Source organism: Drosophila simulans, chromosome X, assembly GCF_016746395.2.
Source record: "Drosophila simulans strain w501 chromosome X, Prin_Dsim_3.1, whole genome shotgun sequence".
Lineage (NCBI taxonomy): Eukaryota > Metazoa > Arthropoda > Insecta > Diptera > Drosophilidae > Drosophila > Drosophila simulans.
In genome coordinates, this window is record NC_052525.2 from 2387362 (window position 1) to 2403415 (window position 16054).

At 53.7% G+C, this 16054-nt stretch overlaps 4 protein-coding genes across 8 annotated transcripts in view; 3 read left to right on the forward strand and 1 right to left on the reverse strand.

The window, feature by feature from the left end:
- Nucleotides 1-10: 10 nt before the first annotated feature.
- Nucleotides 11-2397, forward strand: LOC6739957 (seipin). The gene is made up of 3 exons (XM_016181003.3): nt 11-776; nt 1006-1493; nt 1567-2397. Exons 1-3 carry the CDS (start codon nt 493-495, stop codon nt 1908-1910), a joined length of 1116 nt encoding a protein of 371 aa, XP_016037888.1. The 5' UTR covers nt 11-492; the 3' UTR covers nt 1911-2397.
- LOC27207455 (polycystic kidney disease 2-like 1 protein) lies at nt 2310-4848 on the reverse strand. Its single transcript, XM_016183140.3, has 2 exons — nt 3768-4848; nt 2310-3716 (listed from the first exon to the last, which is right to left on the reverse strand). The coding sequence occupies exons 1-2, from the start codon at nt 4695-4697 to the stop codon at nt 2421-2423; spliced, it is 2226 nt and encodes a 741-aa protein (XP_016037889.1). The 5' UTR covers nt 4698-4848; the 3' UTR covers nt 2310-2420.
- Nucleotides 4849-4965: 117 nt separating this feature from the next.
- LOC6724967 (phosphatidylinositol 4-kinase alpha) lies at nt 4966-13831 on the forward strand. Of its 2 annotated transcripts, XM_039297305.2 has the most exons (11): nt 4966-5271; nt 5739-5952; nt 6030-7091; nt 7590-7649; nt 8010-8511; nt 8577-9563; nt 9640-11444; nt 11506-12422; nt 12485-12673; nt 12751-12997; nt 13057-13831. In XM_039297305.2, the coding sequence occupies exons 1-11, from the start codon at nt 5176-5178 to the stop codon at nt 13440-13442; spliced, it is 6465 nt and encodes a 2154-aa protein (XP_039153239.1). In that variant the 5' UTR covers nt 4966-5175; the 3' UTR covers nt 13443-13831. The 2 variants fall into 2 exon arrangements, with proteins under 2 accessions (XP_039153239.1, XP_039153240.1); XM_039297306.2 differs by lacking the exon at nt 7590-7649.
- A 225-nt stretch (nt 13832-14056) lies between these two features.
- The window catches only part of LOC6739955 (protein kinase shaggy), a 42995-nt gene continuing 40997 nt past the window's right edge, over nt 14057-16054 (forward strand). The window contains exon 1 of one of the 4 annotated variants that reach the window (XM_039297312.2): nt 14057-14304. The gene's annotated coding sequence lies outside the window, so the exon portion shown is untranslated. Of the gene's footprint in view, nt 14305-15021; nt 15144-16054 lie in introns of those variants that run through there. The other 3 variants (XM_016181011.3, XM_016181014.3, XM_039297313.2) reach the window with 3 other exon arrangements.

The following is a 16054-nucleotide window of genomic DNA, read 5'->3' on the forward strand; positions in this document are numbered from 1 at the left end:
GAGCCACTACACTGTGCAGCAAAACTGAGCAACAAGTTGGACAAGTTTTTTGAAACATAAGCAATCTGTCTTCTGTACTCAAATCAATGAATTTAGTGCCTTGGGATAATAAACTTTGCCGGCCAATCATACGTCGTGTTGTCCAGTGTAATCACTATCATTATCACTCCGAAGCCATAAAATTGGAAACAAAATCGTTTCGGCACTGACCTTTGAGCCGCCGGTACAACGTCTGGGATCGCGGATAGATGGATCACAGCCGTTGCGCCATATGTGAATCAGCAGTCGATAGTGCCCATGCAAATCCCAGTGAGAGAGAGAGGACTTCGACGCGGTGGCCACTATCGTGAATTGGAAACTGGAAACTGGAAATTGGGCACTGGGGATCGGGAAACGATAAGCAATCGCGGATCGGCGCTGATAGCAGCAGAATACAAAATACCTGGCTTGGCTAATTGCTGTTCCAGTTGCAGCTAGTGCTCCACTGCCGCCATGAACATCCTGCTGCGCTTAATCGTCTTCGCCCTGGATCCTCTGGGTCTGGGCCGGCGCTTCCTCATCCGGCCGGCCGTGAATGTGGGCTGGAACGTCTATGATCGCGTGCGCAGCAAGGCGGACGAGAAGGTGGGCACGGTGCGGGAGCTGGTCCTCCGGCTGGGCCTCATCGCCTTCGCCGTGGTGCTCATCATCTGGCTGGCGGTCTTCATGTACGCCGCCTTCTACTACGTCTACATGCCGGCCATATCGCACACTCGCCCCGTCCACATGCAGTTCAAGTGAGTAGCTCCGAATGTGAAGGAAGTCGAAGTGGCTACAGGTTTCTTCCTGAGCTATGTACATGTATCTAAATGGAGGCCATTTGTCCATAAATACAGACCTAATCTGCTTATCAGTCACTGCGATTGGCTATTGCAAGCTAGTTAGTACCTGTGTTATCTCGGCAATTGTCAAGTCGTTTGATTCTAGACTTAGTACCCAATGAAACAATGTCGTTGAATCCCGCAGAACCTGCCTGGAGACCAGCACGCCCTGCACATTTCCGCACGCGCACGTCTCGCTGACGAAGAAGCAGCAGCTCCTGATGGTTGGCCAGGCCTACAAGGTGATCGTGAACATCGACATGCCGGAGTCGCCGCAGAATCTCGAGCTGGGCATGTTCATGGTGTGCGCCGAGATGAGGGACTACGACTCGATGCTGAGGGGCCACTCCTGTCGGTCGGCCATGATGCGCTATCGGTCGCCGCTGATACGCATGATCTCCACGTGGGCCCTGAGTCCGCTCTACGTGCTCGGCTGGAAGGAGGAGTTCCAGCAGGTGCCAGTGGAGATATTCTCGCGCTACCTGGAGGAGCGACAGCATCCCATAACGGACGTCTACGTGGAGATACAGTCGCAGAAGATCCAGTTCTACACGGTCACCCTGCACATAGTCGCCGATTTTACCGGGCTGCGGTACATCATGTTCAACTGGCCCGTCCTGTCGGCCATAGTGGGTATGTTGGCGCATATGCATCCCCATGCCAGCCGCCAGGGAACCGCCGCTAATCCTATTTTTTTCCTTTCCAGCCATTAGCACCAATCTGTTCTTTATACTGGTCGTCTTTCTGCTCAGCTGGTACCACTGGTCCGACGCCAAGTGGCTGCACAGCGTGCAAATCAAGTACGCCCGGCTCACGAAGTCGCTCGAACCCGACGTAATGCTCTCCAAGGCGAGCAGCCTGCGCGACGACGACGACGACCTGGTTGCCTACAGCGATAAGTCCGACATTGCGGACGTGGGCGGTGACACGCTGAGCGACGTCGATGCCGACGACTTGGTGCTGGTCAAGAAATCCCGCGGTGGCAAGCGCGAATCGCCCGATGCGCTGCGTAAGCGTCCCCCCACAAAGAAGACCACCGCGGACCATTGAAAAGTGAAAGGGTGGAGTTGAAACGAGATGAGATGGAACGAAGGAGGGACCACCATTTACCACCGAAGGCTAGACCACCGCCCGTGCGACGCTTGAGCCAAAGACTAAATAGATTTAGGACTAAGTTAGTGAACACAGCGACAGCCCACAGCCCACAGCCCACAGCCAGCTGAAGTATTCCGGCGGATTAGCCCACAGAGCTCAAGCTTCAACTAGTTCTTACTTAAGTGGTGGACAAAAGTGTATCACAGTATAGGTATTATTGCCCCAGTTAGAGATTGCCTTGTAGATTGCTGAGCTGTGCATTTTCGATGCAGTTGCTCATTCGTTGTTACCTATGCCCAGTTGGGAACTGCAACCCATTGAGCCATGCAAGTCAATTAGCTAAACAAGAAAGCATTCCATTTGTACATGAAATTTTACCAACAAAGGAAGTCGAATCTAATGAACTTGTAAACGAACGTGAATTAAACAGTTTCTCTTGAGATTTGGCAAGGAGCACATGCATCTTTAGGCTTCAGCCTCTTCCTGGCTCTTGTCCTTCGGCGGCGATGCGTCTGGCCCCCAATCGGGCTGCTGCCGCTGCTCCTGCGGCAACTCAACATCTTCGTCGAAGAGGAACATTCTGATCAGGGTGAGCTGCGTGTTGAGAATATCCTGCACGTTGACCATCTTCTCGCCGCGATCCTTGTACTCCAGCAGGGCATCCTCGGCCGATTCTTGTCTACGCACTCGATGGGGCCGCAGCCTCTGCCGCATCAAACGCTGCCTGTCCATGGAGTCCAGTTTCCGGCTCACGTTTTCCGCCACCGTACGCCCGTTGCGGACGTAGTTCCTCCGCCAGCAGGGCAGCTTGCGGAAGCGCCCAAGGACGCCCGAGAACTCGACGAGCAGAAAGTCGAAGAAAGTGATGCGATTCTCCCGTTCCGAGTCCCTGATCATCTTCGCCACGGTGAAGTAGTCGTTGATCAGGGACACAAAGACGTTGATCAGCAGCACGATGATGACGAAGGCCAAGACGCCGTAGCAGAGAATGCCCAGCCACTTGCCGCCGTGGAAGAGCTCCGATGGCTTCACCTGGGCACTGAAGCCGAAGGAGAAGCACATGCACATCACCATGCTCTTCACCAGATTGTTGAAGTTGCTGCTGTAGTTGCCGTTTATGGTGACCACGGCGAAGCAGAAGCCGATGAGGAATATGACGATGGCGATCGCGGTGCTGGCCACCGCAGACCAGGCCAAGTAGAGCGTCCTGGTGAACAGCTTGAAGACGCTGGCGAACTGCAGCACTCGCCACAGGCGCAGCGTGGTTATGCAAATCAGAAAGCCGATCGTGATCGTGGTCAACTGGTGCATGCGCGACGGCCGCCGGAAGTCGATGAACTCCACCTTGCTGGCGCCCTCCACCTTCTTCATCATGCTGGCCACCAGGGACTCGCGCAGCACCACCAGCACCATCACCAGCAGGTTGACCATAAAGATGAACACGTCCAGCTTGTTCCAAACGCTCTTCAGCAGATGCGGCTCGTACCACAGCTTGACCGCCAGCATCTGCGCGAACTGTATGAAGACCAGCACGTAGATGAGCAGGGCCAGCAGCCCCGTGTATGGCATCTGGTCGACGTTCTCCAGCAGCTTGGCGCTCTCCACCTGCACGTCGGGCACTATGCCGCCGAATGGCGTCTTCTCCACGCGCAGCGTGCAGATGCTGAACAGATTCACGTCCACGTTGTACATCGTGAAGTCGATGAACACCGCCGACGTGTTCAGCGTCAGCCAGTGGTTCTCCGAGAGGTAGTCTATCACCTGGGGGAAGTGCGAGATGAAGAGATTGTACTAGCAAGTATGCTCGCCCACCTTCATGCTGTTAGCCGCGCTCCTGGCCAGCAGGCTGACGTAGCCCGCCAGCTCCGGGTAGCTGTTGAGCGAGCCCACATGGTCGAAGTTCATGAGCAGGGCGTCGAGGAACTCGAAGTTCATCTTGATGGGTAACCAGGGCTCGTAGATGCGCCAGTACTTGTCGGAGTAGTGGAGCTTGCGGTAGGGCAGCTGCCATTCGGGCATGTAGTATGTGTCGGAGAACTTCGGTGGACCGAGGCCGACTTCCGGATTGGACACGCGCAGCTGGCGCAGTCGCATCACGCCCAGGAGCACCGATTGCTCGGCGTGTGCCCAGCCGGGCGAGCCGCTCTCGGAGGCGTTCGAGTTGAAGGCGATCACCAGGGTGGACTCGATGAAGTCGAAGAGCTGGTTGAGGAAGTACACCTCCTGGAGGCCCGTGTAGTCCGTGTGGTTGTACATGAAGAGGTCCGTGATGATGCGCGTGTTGTGGTAGAGGGTTTGGTCCCTCGTCACCAGCACCAGGCACATCAGGCAGAGGAAGTACGGGCCGTAGATGAAGAGATCGTGGGCGATCATCTTGTACTGCTCGTTGAGCTTATAGTTCCTGTAGCGCGAGGTCAGCATCAGGTTGGCGCGCTTGCTGACCAGGCGCCGCTTGAGGAAGTCCCTGCGTTCCTCCTTCTCCTCCTTCAAATTCTTGTCACAGCGTGGCGGTATGTAGATCCGCGGTGGCCACAGGGCCCGGTCGATGGACAGGATCACGAACTTGATGGGGTCCCCGATGAGGAACTGGAAGAGCAGCACTATCACAATGCTCACCAGCATCGTCTTGAACTTGACGTCCTCGTGCTGGAAGCCGGCGAACACCGCGATGCATATCAAGCAGCCAATTATAATGCCCACCGTGATCGCGAACATGGCCCAATGCGCTTTTTTCACTTTCATTTCGAGCAGTTTTTTATGCCCCGTATTTTAGATATTTTTCGATATTTTCGGCTTTTCAGGCGATTCACTGGCTTTCAAGTGCTCTCCAAACAATTCGAGTTCGGAACTACGAGTGGCGTGAGCTGAAAGGCCAGCTAGACGAAACAAAAATAAAATAACTTTGAAAAGAAACGTTTTTCGAATGTGTAACGTATTTTGGTCTGCATAAGGGTTAATTCGAATTTATCGAGACGCGGCTCATTCCCGCGCACTACGCAGCCAGCGCCACATTTGCTGGCCAATGCGCGCTGGTCACACTGGCGAAAGTAAAATAAAAAAAATTAGTTTTATTTAATTTCTTGCGAGCGAGCCACGAAAATGACGAACGCCTAGCGCGATTGCCCAAAACAACCCACTGAAGCAACCGCACCGCACCGCAGCGAACCGCATCGAAACGAACGAACGGAGGAGGAGCAGGTGGCCGCCAGTTAGAGCAGCCATGACGATGACCGCCTCGGATAAATACACGTACCAGCGGACCGTTCTCTGCCTGGCCCGCGTTCTGGCGGGCATCCAGCCCACTCCCTGGGATAAGGTACATGATACATGTCCACCTGGCCACGCACTCCACCAGCCACTGCGCCAGCCCCCTGGCAATCGACTTTTCGCACTGACCTTGAGCGGCGGCCATAAAACAGACATGCGTGGGCGCTGAGGGGGCGGCGGTGAGGCGGTGGGGCGGTGGGGCAGCCTCGCAATTCGCAGGAGCCCCACACCAAACCAACTCAGTTCGCAAAAGTGCCATTGGAACATCAACAGTGCAGCGAATCTTCAGCTGTTGCTCACCGATGCGCTCACACGAAAGCTGCTGATGATTCAGGCACAACAGAGGTGCAGTAGGATGTAGTTGTCTTCCCATGCACTGAGGTCACCAGCAGTAGACGCTATTAGTTAGGCGTATATCATGAGTAGAGTGTATGGGTCAAGGAATAGGAATAGGAATAGCAATAGCAATAGGCACAAGACACTAATCTATGGCTTCCTCTTGCCACACGCCCACAGGTGCAGACCCTGTTCCGGTATTGCCCGCAGGAGAATGCCGCCGGAGTGTTTTGCCTGGACACGCGGGCCCAGGATGCCGTGATTGCGCTGGGCATTTACTTTCTGGAGGGCGGCTGCCAGCACGAGGGCCAGATTGTGCCCTATCTGCTGCGTCTGGCCAAGTGCCTGCCGAAGGCGGTCTGGATTGACGATGCCCGGAGCAACAAAGTGGAACGTAAGTACCAGCTGCTTGCCACATGAGTGCCTGCCACACAGTTGGCTAATCCTGACTTCCCCACTTCCCTCTGGCAGGCGTTCGCATCCCGTCGGCGGAGAAGTTCAGCTTCTGCTTGAACACCCTGCTGTCCGACATAGCGGCCAAGTGTCCGGATTCGCGCGAGGAGATCATCCTGAACCAGGTGGAAACGCTGAGCGCGCTGGCCAACATAGTCAAGTCGAGCAGGGACAGCAGCTCCGCGCCGCCGCCCATTATCCTGTGCAAGGCCACGGTGCCGCTGCTCTTCGGCCTGGCCCGTTCGATGGGTCGCTATGCCAGCAACGATCCGCCGCTGCTGTGCCGCATCTTCCCGCCCGAGCTGCTGCCCATCCAGAAGGGCGGCGGCCGCGACGGCACCGGCTCGAGCAGCAGTGCCAGCGGCACCTGCGGCGGCTCCTTCAGCAGCAGCGAGCGCCTGGCGGCCACGCACCACTTCCGACCCATCATACCGCGCTCCATGTCCGGCAGCCTGGCGCAGGCCCAGAACGCAAGCTACGACGATGGACGGCAGCGGTACGCGGGCGGCAAGCCCAGCAAGCCCTCGTTGCACAGCTACTTCTCGGTGCCGTACGATCCGCGGACGCACTTCTTCACGCGCTACGGCTCCAGTTTCAACCAATTCCCCAACATGCGCGTCTGCGAATCGCCCACGAAGGGCGGCCCACGACCCCTGTATCGTGTGCCCCCGTTTCCCATCCAGCATCTGCAGACCATCTTCGCGGTGTCCAAGAAGCTGCTCACCAAGGACACCCTCGAACATCTCGACGAGCAGGCCAGCGACATATTCTCGCTGCACCAAATCAAGGGCTATTGCTACAAGAGCTTCTCGGAAACGCTGAACCTGGTGCTGGTGACCCTGCTCCGGGAACTGCTGCAGCATCAGGTCGACCTGCCCACGCCGTTCACCAAGGACGTGCAGGAGTTCGTCAAGCGGCTCTTCCTCAACGGGCAGACGGAGCTGCAGAACAAGCAGCAGGACCAGGAGCGCGAGCGGCGCGAGGAGAACGGCATCGCGGTGGTCAACAAGTACAAGGTCAATGTGATGGCCAATGCGGCGTGCGTCGACCTGCTGGTTTGGGCCATTCGCGACGAAACGGGTAAGCGCACATCCTCGCCGCGGAGCAAGCGATCTTGAATTCCAGCTCAACGCAAAATGCAAATGCAAATGCAAATGGCAATATCCAAGCAGCAACTTATTGCAAAACAGATCGAAAGAGAGAGAGAGAGGGAAGTAGCTTCATGGCCAGTTAGAAGGAGAGAGTTCCATGATTATGCCATATATAAACTAGCTCACAATCCATAGTCATGACCATCCAAGATGCTCATCCATCCTCCTCACTCGAATAACTATGTGAGAGCGGGTGAAGGAGCTACTTCCTTCTGGTGCAGCACATTATCCATTATCCATTTATCGAGTGATTTATGCTTTCCTTGGGTGCTTCTCTATCTACATACTACACACGTTCGACTTCCGATTCTGCCCCTCTCTCTTTCTTCAGTAAGTTTCAGTTATTTCGTTTAATCTCTTTTAGTTTCTTATAGTTTGTTTGTATTGATTTTGTTTTTTGGTGGCCGGAACCCGGAATATGGTTCAGTTGACGTCGACTATAATGTGCCATCCCTGCAGAATGGCTTGCAATTTTTATTGAAGAAAGGTCAAGAGCAGTGTAATCCCCCATAGTTTCGATTCTTGCACCCACAAAACTGATCGTTAAGGGGGGAGCCATCCGAAAGAGCTTTCGTACTAATCCTCCAATTGGGAACACATTCGTTTCGATGAACCTCGATTAATTGGCCATAGTTTGCGTGGATTCCCCCTCTTAACTGGAACTACTTTGTACGTCGGTTTTGTGGCTTAATTGTTAATTGCCTGGCCAACGTTCGCTGCATGCTGCAACAGATCCACATCCTGATCTCCTGATCCCCTTTTTGTTCCTCGTTCCCTTGTTCCCTTGTTTGCAAACTGCCAAACGCCGCCATTGCCGTGTACTAATCAATACTTGCCACCCAAACAGAGGCGGACAAGCTGTGCGGCCGGCTGTCGCAGAAGCTGAACCTGGAGCTGAGCCACAAGATCGTGATGGATCACATGCCGCTGCTGATGGTTTGCCTGGAGGGACTGGGCAAGCTGGCCCACAAGTTTCCCAACATTGCCGGCACCTCGATCTCGTATCTGCGCGACTTCCTTGTGGCGCCCAGTCCCATTCTGGGCAAGCTCCACGACCACGCCATGCAGTCGCTGGCCCAGCAGAAGAAGGAGAAGGAACTGACGCCCTTCAAGATCGCGGTCCAGCACTCGGACTCGCGGACGGCGGTCGTCATCTACGGGGATAATCAAAAGCCGCCGGGCAGCGGAACCGGTCGCAGTGGTCATGCCGCCTTCGAGTCACTGCGCGATGCGGCCATCGAGAATCTATCGATCGCCCTGCGCGCTGCCCACACCCTGGACCAGTTCTGTGTGCCAGCTCTGGTGGCCAACGTCTCCAATCGGCTCTTCACAGCCGAAAAGTCTGGCAGGTGGGTGCAATGGTGCGATATATCTATATATATAGTTGACTCATCCGACCGAGTCATGTTTTCAGTGAATCGCAAGGCGAGTGCCACAAATCCAACCTGGTCAGCCTGAACATCATCGTGATGCTGGGCCACGTGGCCGTGGCGCTGAAGGACACCTCGAAGACGACGCAGAACATCCTGCAGTTCTTTATCCAGCGCTTCTGCAAGGTGCCATCGGAGCAGAACGCCCTGATTGTGGATCAGCTGGGCTGCATGATCATCTCGCAGTGCGAAACGCACGTCTTCGATGAGATCATGAAGATGTTCTCGCGCGTCACCGTGCAGTCGGCGTCGTTGGCGTACACCTCGGATCCGGAACACCGGAAGCAATTCCATCACGTCTCGGATGCGGTGGTCAATGCACTGGGCAACATAGCGGCCAACATTCAAGGGGATGCCGAGATGCTGGAGCTGCTGGGCAAGCTGCTGGAGCTGTTCGTCCAGATCGGCTTGGACGGCGAGCGCAGCTACGACAATACACCGGGCGCCCAGAAGGCCAGCTCGCGTGCTGGCAATCTGGGCATGCTGATACCGGTGATTGCGGTACTGGTGCGCCGCCTGCCGCCGATCAAGAATCCCCGCCAGCGGCTGCACAAGCTATTCAAGGACTTCTGGGCCTACTGCGTCGTGATGGGCTTCACCAACGCCCGCCTCTGGCCAGCGGACTGGTACCAGGGCGTGCAGCAGATAGCGGCCAAGTCGCCGCTACTCATCTCGCAGACCGCCCACAAGTCGGATATGCGGGAGCTCAACTACACGCTGGCCATCAAGAGCGATTCGGTGAACGAGCTGCGTAGCCAGATCCTGGTGCTCCTCGAGCACTCCTCCGACAACGTGGCCACGGCGATCAATAAGCTCTCATTTGCGCAGTGCACGTACCTGCTCAGCGTTTACTGGCTGGAGATGCTGCGCGTGGAGAATGCGGATGAGCCGAGTCTGGAGCCGATCATGAGCTACCTCTGCGACACGGCGCTCCAGAGGGACAAGACGGGCATCTGGCAGTGCGTCAAGTGGTAGGCCTTCTCGAATTAGTGCTTGACTTTCTTTAACCAATCACTCATTCATTTTTCCTTCCCCCGTTCCATATAGCGTTGCCGACCAGGTCTTCGAGAAGTTCCGCAACGTTCTATACGCCCACGACGAGATCCGCGAGAAGGTGCTGGAGTCGCAAGCCACGCTGCTGCTGGTCTACTTCAACCACATCCACAAACCCATCCAGATGGTGGCCGATCAGTACCTCTCCTTCCTGGTGGATCGCTTTCCCCACTTGCTCTGGAATCGCCGCGTGCTGTGGTGCATGCTGGACATCCTCCAGCTGCTGGCGTACTCCCTCAGCCTGGATCCCAACGAGGAGACGCCCACCTTGCGGGTGGTCTCGACGCCCTACACCCTGCAGCTGATGGACTCGCTGCCGGCGCGGGAGCTGCGCCTCAAGGACTTCGCCGATCGGTGCCAGGGCATTGTGAACGAAGCCATGAAGTGGGCGCCGCGATCCACGCGCTCGCACCTACAGGAGTATCCCAACCAGATTCCCACGCCCGTGCTGGCTCACCACAGCGGACTGGCGCTGGCCTTCGACTCGGTGGTGAGCAGCAGTGCCCAGCACACGGGCACCATGAGCAAGCGGCCGAGCTGCGTCAACTCCGACACGCCCAGATTCGTATCGGTGTTGTGCCTGAGGAGCAAATACGCCGGTGAGATCAGTGGCCTGCTGTCCGTACTTAGCGAGAAGGATAAAGCCGGCCTGGCGGACCGACTGGTCAGCGATGTGTGGGAGGCGTGTGCCGAGAAGAGCGACGCCCGCCATCGTGGCGCTCTCTGGCGTGCCACCGCCTACCTGATCATATGCTCGGAGATCAGCAGGAAACTGCTGCACGCGGTGGCCAGTTCGCAGCTGGAGCTGTTCACCGAATCGGCGATGGAGACCGCCGTTGAGTGCTGGCAGTGGGTGCTGACTGCCCGCCAGGATCTGGAGCTGTGCTTCATCCAGGAGATGGTCAGCGCCTGGCAGACGACATTCGAGAAGCGAATGGGCTTGTTTGCGTGGGAGACGGAGGTCACCAATCCCCTGGCCGCCTACGAAGGCTGCAAGCTGGTCAGCAAGCCCATACTGATCACGCCCCATCTGATTTGGCTGCAGCTGCTCTCCGAAATGGTGGACACAGCCAAGTATTGCAACAGGGACAAGGTGGAGATGTTCTGCCTCCTGCTGCACCGATGTCTTCCCGTTCTCAAGAGTAGCAAGCAGAACCGTCAGGTGTCCACCGTTGGCTGTCGCTTCAAGCTGCTGCAGTGCGGACTGTCGCTGCTGCAGGGCAACACCATTCCGAAGTCGCTCTCCAGGAATATCCTGCGCGAGCGGATATACTCCAACGCACTGGACTACTTCTGCGGACCACCCACGTGTCCCAATCAGAGCAGGGAGCAGCTGCTGGAGGACATAATGATACTGCTGAAGTTCTGGCAGACGATGCGCAGTGAAAAGAAGCATCTGGTGACCTCGGAGGTGGGCGACTACGACTTGACCAATGCCTCCGTGAGCTCCACGCAAATGCTGGCCGTGAGAAATAATCCGGAAACGGCATCCCTGATCAGCGGCGGTGGGCTGGTCAACGACTACACGCGCTCCATGAGTGCCAGTGGCAATGCGGTGGGCATGGGCATGGGTGTAGCGGGCGGCGGGAGCAGCAGCGGCTGGTACAACACCATTCCGCACTCCACGTCCACGCTGTCGAAGCGATCGAATCGCTCCAAGCGGCTGCAGTACCAGAAGGATTCCTACGACAAGGACTACATGAAGAAGCGCAATCTGATCCTTGAGCTGCTGGCCGTCGAGCTTGAGTTCCTCATTACCTGGTACAATCCCAACAGTCTGCCGGATCTTATAGTGCCGGGTGAGTTCGGAAGAGTTGGCAACTTCAGTCCAGAACCTAATCGATCCCATTCCCTTTTCAGGCGAGGAACAGATCACGGAATGGCGCAACCGGCCGTACAAGCCGAACGTTTGGCGGGACTACGCGCGTCTCGCCTGGTGCTATAACCCGGCACTGGCTGTCTTCCTACCGCAGCGGATCAAGAACGCGGAGATCATTGATGAGGAGGTGTCGCGGCTGGTCTGCTCCGATCCCATAGCGGTGTGCCACATTCCCGAGGCGCTCAAGTACCTGTGCACCACCAAGAACCTGCTGCAGGAGAGCCCGGATCTGGTGTACATCCTCTCGTGGTCGCCAGTGACGCCCATCCATGCGCTCGCCTACTTCTCGCGGCAGTATCCATCGCATCCGCTGACAGCTCAGTACGCCGTGAAGACCCTCTCCTCGTATCCGGCGGAGTCGGTGCTGCCGTACATCCCGCAGCTGGTCCAAGCACTGCGGCACGACACCATGGGCTATGTGGTGGAGTTCATCAAGAATATATCGCGGCGGTCGCAGATAGTGGCGCACCAGCTGATCTGGAACATGCAGACGAACATGTACATGGACGAGGATCAGCAGCACAGGGATCCCAATCTGTACGAGGCACTCGATCAGCTATCGCAAAGTATTATCGCATCGTTCTCGGGCGCCGCCAAGCGGTTCTACGAGCGGGAGTTCGACTTCTTCGGCAAGATAACGGCCGTCTCCGGCGAGATTCGATCGTTTGCCAAGGGCATTGAGCGGAAGAACGCATGCCTGGCGGCGCTCAGCAGGATCAAGGTGCAGGGCGGCTGTTATCTGCCCTCCAATCCGGAGGCCATGGTCCTGGATATCGACTACAGCAGCGGCACGCCGATGCAAAGTGCAGCCAAGGCGCCGTATTTGGCCAGATTCCGGGTGTATCGTTGCGGCATCACGGAGCTGGAGACGCGCGCCATGGAGGTGTCCAATAATCCGGTAGGATTGCCCTTGCCCCACTTGCAACACCCAGCTCAGGTTATCTTCGGTTTTGCTTACAGAACTCGCAGGAGGACGCCAAGATGACGCTGGGCGTGGAGTCGTGGCAGGCCGCCATTTTCAAGGTGGGCGACGATGTGCGCCAGGATATGCTGGCGCTGCAGGTGATCACCATCTTCAAGAACATCTTCCAGCAGGTGGGACTCGATCTGTTCCTCTTCCCCTACCGCGTTGTGGCCACCGCTCCGGGCGTAAGTTCTCCACCTCCCAACTACCTATAGTTATAGTGGCGTGATATCCTAATCGTGTTTGCTTCATGTTCCTTCAGTGCGGCGTCATCGAGTGCGTGCCGAATGCCAAGTCGAGGGATCAACTCGGCCGACAGACGGACAGTGGACTCTCCGAGTATTTCCAGCATCAGTACGGCGACGAGAGCTCCAAGGAGTTCCAGGCGGCGCGCGCCAACTTTGTCAAGTCCATGGCGGCCTACTCGTTGATCGGCTATCTGCTCCAGATCAAGGATCGCCACAATGGCAACATCATGATCGACAAGGATGGCCACATCATACACATAGGTGACTCACTTGGTTAGTGCGCTGGGCATATCGTTGTCTACAATACGATTTCGTTGCAGATTTTGGCTTTATGTTCGAGTCGTCGCCAGGTGGTAATATCGGCTTCGAGCCGGACATGAAGCTGACCGACGAAATGGTCATGATCATGGGCGGCAAGATGGACTCGCCGGCCTTCAAGTGGTTCTGCGAGCTGTGCGTGCAGGCCTTCCTCGCCGTTCGTCCGTACCAGGACGCAATCGTCTCGCTGGTATCCCTGATGCTGGACACCGGACTGCCCTGCTTCCGCGGCCAGACGATCAATCTGCTGAAGCAGCGCTTCGTGGCCACCAAGAACAACAAGGAGGCCGCCGCCCACATGCTGGCTGTCATCCGCAACTCGTACCAGAACTTCCGCACGCGTACCTACGACATGATCCAGTACTACCAGAACCAGATACCCTACTAAACCCAAGTTGCAGGCGCCTCGCGTTCGTTGTTGTTTGGCCAAAAGACACTTAAAAAAATACACTCCCCATTAGTCCCAACCGGAAATCAGTACACCCCGTACTCGAATCCTTCTATCCGTATTATCAATGTTTCGTTGTCGTATTCCTTAACCCGTATTTCTCCGAGTGTGTGTTTCGTTTTACCTTCGCGTACTTATAAGATGTTGAACTTTTTCCAAGATTTTACGACGCATATATACGTTATACAATATTTATAAATATTAAATCAATTATAGGGCAATATGTTATATAATGGTAAAACAAGAAACGTATTATTAGAGGGAAGTGGATGTCGTTTTTGGTGGTTCCAATAAATAAAAGGTTTTCCTTCAGAAATTATGCATTGCAATTGATGCGGTTGTTCTATTATATATCGCTTTTAAATAACAGCTCTTAAATGGCATATTAAAAAAATAAAGATATTTTATAACATATTTGAATATAAAATTCCATAATTTAGCGATTAAATCAAATTATTGAATACATTTTCAACAGTCGATAAGTATTGTATTCGATAACACCCGATAACAAGGTGGTTCGCGTCAGTATTAAATGGCATTTCTGGTATTCGTGACTGCATTGCGCTCATCTCCTTTTGGTAGTTTCTTGCGATTTCTGCGCACGGTCACGCTTTACAGTCGGACTAAAAAAATATACAGATCTTTTGTTGTAAGTAAAAAACTCGAAAAGTAAAATAGAAGCCATTTGGCGAAACTCGCAGCTGCTAAAAAGTGCCAAAAAGTAACAAACAAGTGACCCAGCATACGGCAGTTTTCCCAATTTTCGCCCCACACTTTTTTTTGTGCGAAGCGAGTGTGAAAGGTACATATATATATATACATATATACGGAAGCAAGGTGTAGCAAAAGACGAAAAAAAGCAGCAGAGCGTGTTTGTGTGTGTGTTGAGTAAAAGAAAGCAGTCGAAAAATGAAACGCATGAAAATGTCACGAAAAGCGATGAAGCCAAGAGAAACGTATACATGAAAGCGCAAAAACACAAAAGGCGAACATAATATTAATAATTTTTCGAAATAAGTGCTCATGAGCACCGCTCTCTCGACGTGTGCCTCCGTATGAGCGTGTGTGTGTGAGTGTGTGTGTATGTATGTGAGCGTGCGTTCCGTTCCTATTTTTTTCACCCCATGCGTGTTCCTTTTTTTTGTTGTGTGTGCGTTTGAATTGCTAAGGAAATGGTGGAAATTCTAGAGAAATTAATACTGGAAAATTGCGATTTATTTTTTGTAGTACATTGCACACACGCACACACCGAAAGGCGAGGAAATTGCGTTACACAAGCACACCCGCTGCCGGCGTCGCTGCCAGCGTCTCTGCCCAGAACCTCCGCTGTGGTGAACAAGTGTACGTGTGTGTGTGTGTGTCGCGTGTCTCTCTCTGCGCGAGTATGTGTGCCTGTGTGGGTGTGCGTGCTTCAATAATCAAATACCATTTTTTTTCGAGTGTTGCAAGCCAGCGAATTGAAATAAAATAACAAACGAAACCAAAGTAACAAGAAAGTAAATAAATTGTTGCAGAAAGCAACCAAACACACACGCGAAAAACGAATTGAAACGAAAACGAACGAAACTGCAGCCAAACTGCGCCTCTACGCCTGCGTCGACGTCGACTGCGCAGCCAGCGCACAGTGGAACAGAATTGCAGGTAAGTGGGCCACAACTACACCGACCCCATTAAATTTAAACATAGCTTTGTTTCTGAAACGTTAAAAATCGGCATTACTTGTGCTGCCAAAAATGTAGGTACAGTAAGGCCCCGAAAAAGTGGAAAGTTCTACATAAATTTACCCAAAATATTAGATTAGCTTGTAGTACCATGTGTTCTTTTTGCAAAGTTAAAACCCCTGTTAAAATTGCTAACACAGGGGATATACCCACTAGTGGTTAGGGTAGCTATGCACTGAAAGAGATCGGTGCAATAAGTGCGTCAAGTGTTTTTTTTTTTTCAATCGGTGCGACATTACTCATTTGGATGCTAATTGATTGAGCAGCGGGATATCCGTAACAACGCTTTTCCCACATCCAATGCAAATATAATGAAATATTTTTTCTTTAATCTTTAATATGTGGAGTTACTTAAATATAGCTCAGTGCATCTTGCGGTGTCCCCACTGTGCTCGATTTCGACCCACTGTGGCTATGGCGACGTTTCCATGAAATTAACAGTCTGCCTGTCGTCGGTCAAAGGAATTTAAATTAAATAAGACGAAATTGGTGCGAAAAGTCTTTGTGTATGGCGTTGTTGTTGTTGTTGTTGTTGTTGTGGGCTCGTTGCTGCTTGTAGCGGATTGTATATCATTATTTTGACTGCAAAGTGCAACGTTTGCACTGAAAGTGACATTGAAAGTGAAGACAACAAGTAAACACCTAAATTCACATGCGTGTGATCGGACTTGAATTTCTTGTGGTCTATTGTTCGTTCTATTTTCTTTTTAGTGTGCAAGCGTGGTTGTCAATAAATGTCAATAAATTCTTTGCTCCTGGAATTATTTACTTTGTAGGCTGGCAATTTGACACTCAACTGCGACATTTTATCCTCAATAGAGAGTGATATTT

Bases quoted from the DNA above. Each gene is read 5' to 3' on its own strand.
- LOC6724967 (XM_039297305.2), top strand. From the start codon at position 5,176: ATGACGATGACCGCCTCGGATAAATACACGTACCAGCGGACCGTTCTC. The intron at 5,272-5,738 runs GTACATGATACA...ACACGCCCACAG, and splicing joins AGCCCACTCCCTGGGATAAG to GTGCAGACCCTGTTCCGGTA. The intron at 8,512-8,576 runs GTGGGTGCAATG...TCATGTTTTCAG, and splicing joins ACAGCCGAAAAGTCTGGCAG to TGAATCGCAAGGCGAGTGCC.
- LOC27207455 (XM_016183140.3), bottom strand. From the start codon at position 4,697: ATGAAAGTGAAAAAAGCGCATTGGGCCATGTTCGCGATCACGGTGGGC. The intron at 3,717-3,767 runs GTGGGCGAGCAT...CACTTCCCCCAG, and splicing joins GCGCGGCTAACAGCATGAAG to GTGATAGACTACCTCTCGGA.
- LOC6739957 (XM_016181003.3), top strand. From the start codon at position 493: ATGAACATCCTGCTGCGCTTAATCGTCTTCGCCCTGGATCCTCTGGGT. The intron at 777-1,005 runs GTGAGTAGCTCC...TGAATCCCGCAG, and splicing joins CCCGTCCACATGCAGTTCAA to AACCTGCCTGGAGACCAGCA. The intron at 1,494-1,566 runs GTATGTTGGCGC...TTTCCTTTCCAG, and splicing joins CGTCCTGTCGGCCATAGTGG to CCATTAGCACCAATCTGTTC.